The 4,710-nt window shown below is 33.1% G+C and overlaps 1 protein-coding gene across 3 annotated transcripts in view; it reads left to right on the top strand.

The window, feature by feature from the left end:
* Nucleotides 1-1,622, top strand: part of LOC110023314 (protein STRUBBELIG-RECEPTOR FAMILY 8) — a 23,661-nt gene extending 22,039 nt beyond the window's left edge. For all 3 annotated transcript variants that reach the window (XM_020722648.1, XM_020722647.1, XM_020722650.1), the window contains 2 exons: nucleotides 1,237-1,441; nucleotides 1,558-1,622. In XM_020722648.1, the coding sequence (XP_020578307.1) occupies nucleotides 1,237-1,392 (156 nt within the window). In that variant the 3' untranslated portion in view covers nucleotides 1,393-1,441; nucleotides 1,558-1,622. The remainder of the gene's footprint in view (nucleotides 1-1,236; nucleotides 1,442-1,557) is intronic.
* Nucleotides 1,623-4,710: the final 3,088 nt, after the last annotated feature.

The following is a 4,710-nucleotide window of genomic DNA, read 5'->3' as shown; positions in this document are numbered from 1 at the left end:
CTCTAGTGACAGATGTGTGACTTTGGGTGATCAAATTATTAAAAGGTGTGAACGATTTAGATATCTTGGGTCCGTTGTCCAAAGCGATGGTGATATAGATGGGGATGTTAATAGTAGAATTCAAGTTGGTTGGTTGAAGTGGAGGAATGCTTCGGGCCTTTTGTGTGATAGAAAAGTACCGCTAAGACTGAAAGGAAAATTTTATAAGATGGTGGTGAGACCTGCAATGCTCTATGGCGTTGAATGTTGGCCTTTAAAAGAGAAGCATAATAATAAGTTAAGTGTTGCCGAGATGAGAATGATTAGGTGGATGAGTGGATTTACACTTAGAGACAAAATGCGGAATGAATATATTCGTGATAGGGTTGGTGTAGCTCCTGTGACAGACAAAATTAGAGAAAGTCGTCTTAGATGGTTTGGTCACATTAAATGTTGACCATCTGATGATCCGATTAGGAGAGTAGATGTTTTAGATTCGACTTGTGTTAAGAAAGGCAGAGGTAGACCTAGGAAGACTTGGGCTTATTGTATTAAAAATGATCTTAATTTATTAGAACTAAATGAAAATATGACACTAAATAGGACGCAATGGAGAAAAAGGATTCATGTAGCCGACCCCACATAGTGGGATTAAGGCTTTGTTGTTGTTGTTGTTGTACTCCTTGCTCCCCTTCTCAGATCACCAACGCCTTGATTTAGACTCACTGGCCTCCGAGCATGATTGTGGAAGGGAAGAAATTAATCGTTTTTTTTTCCTCTGAAAATAATAAATGGATTAGAATTTCAGATGTATATAATTTATTTTAGGTTCATTTACATAAATTTCACACAATTCTTATCCATTTACATATCCAACTCCTAAACTTTCATATTTAGATACATATCACTCAAATATTTAGCATCAAATCAAAAATACCATCATTAATAACTTTTTAAAAGTGAAATCCACCTTTTGATGTATAGATTTATAACACCAAAAAATTATAAATGTAAATATAAAACTTTAGAGGTTAAATATGTAAATCCAAAAGAATTGTGCGGTATGCATGTAAATTTCCTTTGTTTATTTCATCTATGAACATAAGCAAAATGAAGATGAAATTCAAACAACCATTAAATAAAATAAAATAATTACAATAAAAGTGATCGTAAACAATTCCTTACTCCATGAGCCATTTGAGCACTGTCACATATCTTTCATCTTCAAAATTCTATTTTTTTCATGATTAAATGCAGCCCGAACCCGAGTTCCGACCGCCAATGTCCGAAGTTGTTCAAGCTTTGGTCCGGCTCATGCAGAGAACAAGTCTGGTCAGGAGGAGCTCAGCTGATGAGTTGGGATTCTCTTACAGGATTCCAGAGCATGAAGCAACTCCTGATATGTTCTTGTAAGGAATTTTATGCTTTGAAGTACAGAAATGAAAACAAAGGAAACATACAGGTATCAATTGCAATATTTTGTTCTGAGAGTTGTGCCATTAACCCATTCTGTACAAGCTTTTCCTTTTTTATTTCTTTATTCGGAGGCTATTTGAGATTAAATTGTCTATTTTGCAGATAACTAAGAAATAGATGTGTTGTTTTGTATGCTTGGATTAATCAGCAATCCATGGTAGAGTACATGCAGAGATTTTTTTGAGCTTGTGTTGATCAAATCTTGAGGGCAGGCAATGTTGTTTTTCTGTTTGTAGTGCTTTAATAACTAAATTTTCACATCATGTAACATGATAGATTGTTTACTGTGCCTCTCTAATGTATTGTCATAAATTTTTATTTCTCCTCTGTTTGTAAATAAAAGAAATATTTTTAGGGCAGATTGGTGTCCTTTGTAATTTTGTTAATTGCAATGAAGAGTACAATTCTAAGAGATAGCACAAGATTGAAAGTTTGTTCTTTCGAGTGCAATAACATGTGAGGATGTAAATTACAGATCATTGCAGTTACATATAGCTATGCAACTCAGTAAAGTAAACATGCAAACTGGAAGCAGTGGATGAACCAGCATAGCATATGTTCTTTATTCAAGTGGAATATCATCAGAACTGTGATTGTAAGCAAGTATATTTCTCCAAGTCAAAACTTAGCAAATACCAAGGGTCTATACGTGGAAGTTTTCGCACTATTTTACTTATTTAAACTATCATATTATTATTTGTCTACTTCTATTTTGCAACTTTTAAAATATTTTAGTGATGAAGAATTAGTTATGTTGAAGGATGTGTTTGAGGCAGCGGTACAATGGCAGTGCGGTGCTGCACTGTATTTTGTGGCGTTTGACAACATTTTGTTTGCATGTTTTTTTTTTTTTTTAATTGTGGTGGGAAGTAAAAGGAGCTATGGATATTCTCATCTGATCAATCTATTTCTTTGATGTTGGACTCACCTAAATCATCCTCTGCTTCACCGATGTCACCTCTAGGTCTCGCTCTAGCTAGGTCCGATGTTAGCAGAAAGAGAGTATTTATATTAGTAATAAATCATGTATAATGTTATTTTGCTATATTTATAAGTTTGCTTTGTGATTTGTTTATATATGTGGGATGGTAATTAGACTGTTCGAATGAAAAAGATTATTAAGGAAGCTTTTACTTATCTTTCTCCTGGCTTAATCTCTGTCTAGGTTCTCTGTTCTCTTTCTTTTTTCTTTTCTCCATCTTCGTCTCCTCTGAGTTGAGAGTTTTTTTATGGTATCAGAGTTGCACGCTCAACAATCAATATGGAATCAAGTTCCTCAACATCAACAAAGGATAACTATCAACCCACCATATCCTTTCAAAAGATAAATTTTCCATAAAAGCTCCTCAGTCCATTTTTTGATATATAGCCTACATCACAAAGTTTACTAGTGTTTTGATATTTAAGCCAAGAAATACATTTTCTCTCGGTACATCATTTTTGTTGAAGATTCATTTCCTTACAAACACTCGCCACCTCAATCTCTGGCCAACACAACTCCTTAACTAATCACTATACCTCCCTCAGTTCTTCTCCTCCTCTGTACCAAGTTACATACACAACCCACTTCCACTTCACAAACGAACTTAGCTTCTTCTCCTCAGCCTGTTTATCCCATTGTTGTTCCTACTACTATCACTTCCCCTCCTCTAAACAGTTCTACTGAAGCCTAAAATCGTCCCTCCTTATCTCCTATCACCTCTTTACCCTTTGAATCTCCTAAACCAAAGCTTAAACACCATCACATGGTAATAATAAAACAAACATGACATTTAAACTAATGCAAATTTTTTATCTTCAACATATTATCAATCTTACCGAACCTCCTACCACCTACAATCAACCTATTAAGAAACCTCATTGGAGACAAGTTATGTAGATGAATTTATGGCTCTTCAATAGTAATGTACTTGGACTTATCCCACCTACTCACAATCAAAATATTCTTGCAAGTAAATGGACTTTTAAAATTAAATATCACACTGATGGTTTTATAGCCAGAAACAAGGCTCAATTAGTTGTTCATGGTTTTAAACAATAACACAGTATAGATTACAATGAAACTTTCAGCCCTGTAGCCAAATTTCACACTATTCATTTACTCATTGCTCTAGCTACCTCCATACAGTGTCAAATTCAACAATTAAAATTTTCAAATGCTTTTTACCCGATAAATTAAATGAAACTATTTTTATGGCTTAACCTCCAGCTTTTACTGATATTAATTACCCTCACTATGTTTGCAAATTACACAAACTAATTTATAGGCTCAAGCAATCCCCCGGGCAATGGTATTCCACCTTCAGCAATTTTTTATACAGTCAAAAATTTATTTTAAGCACTGCAGACCATTCCCTTCTCATATATAACCACAATCACACCTCCATTTATTTACTAGTTCATGTATATCATATATTGATTAGTGGGAATTTTACTAAGGCTATCAACAGTCTCAACAAACAATTTAACTTAAAGAGATTAGGCTCTATTTCTCATTGTTAAGGCTTACAGACTGCCAAAATTCCAATGGATATTTTTTAAACAAAACTTAGAATTAAACAGAGTTAATAAAAAACACTGATATGTCTCAAGCAAAATCATTTTGAAGTTCTTGATGCGATAATATAAGCCGGTAACGAAGTTTTTAACTAGCCAAAAAAAAAAATCAATTTGAAGATGTTGATGACAATGAAGTTGACAAATCAAAATTTCAATGAAAACATTTTAAAAGAATAAAAATGTTCAAACTGAGAGTCTAAAAAATAAATAATATATTGTCTCTGATATTATTAATGACTTATAAATTAGAGTTTTAAAGATGTTATACAGTTATAATAACTCTAAAGAGGTTAGATATATATATATATATATATATATATATATATATGATAAAACCATATATAAATGAGTAGACATTGGGATGTTTGGACACCATCTTGACAATACTTATAATTAAGAGAGGGCTGTGAGCTGGTTTATTGATTGAGAAGTTGAAACAGTGGCTGCCAAGGGAGAGGTTCTGTAATGCATCAAGAGAGAGTATCTGTAGAATCCGTGTTAGTCCGATTCAAGTGCATCCAATTTAGGGATCTCTAGTGTTCAAATTTGAGTAAATTTGATTTATTGAAATCTCTCTAATGAGATGATCTCTTTGACTCTAATATATAGTTAATTCTTATTTTTTTTTGGTCTAAATGTGAGATGAAACATATACTGATGATCAAAATAAAAAAAAAATGCTTAATAATACATTAA

Source organism: Phalaenopsis equestris, unplaced genomic scaffold (genome assembly GCF_001263595.1).
Source record: "Phalaenopsis equestris unplaced genomic scaffold, ASM126359v1 Scaffold000224, whole genome shotgun sequence".
In the NCBI taxonomy this organism is placed as follows: Eukaryota; Viridiplantae; Streptophyta; class Magnoliopsida; order Asparagales; family Orchidaceae; genus Phalaenopsis; species Phalaenopsis equestris.
Note: the sequence above shows the minus strand (reverse complement) of the source record. Positions and strands in the feature narration are given on the sequence as shown.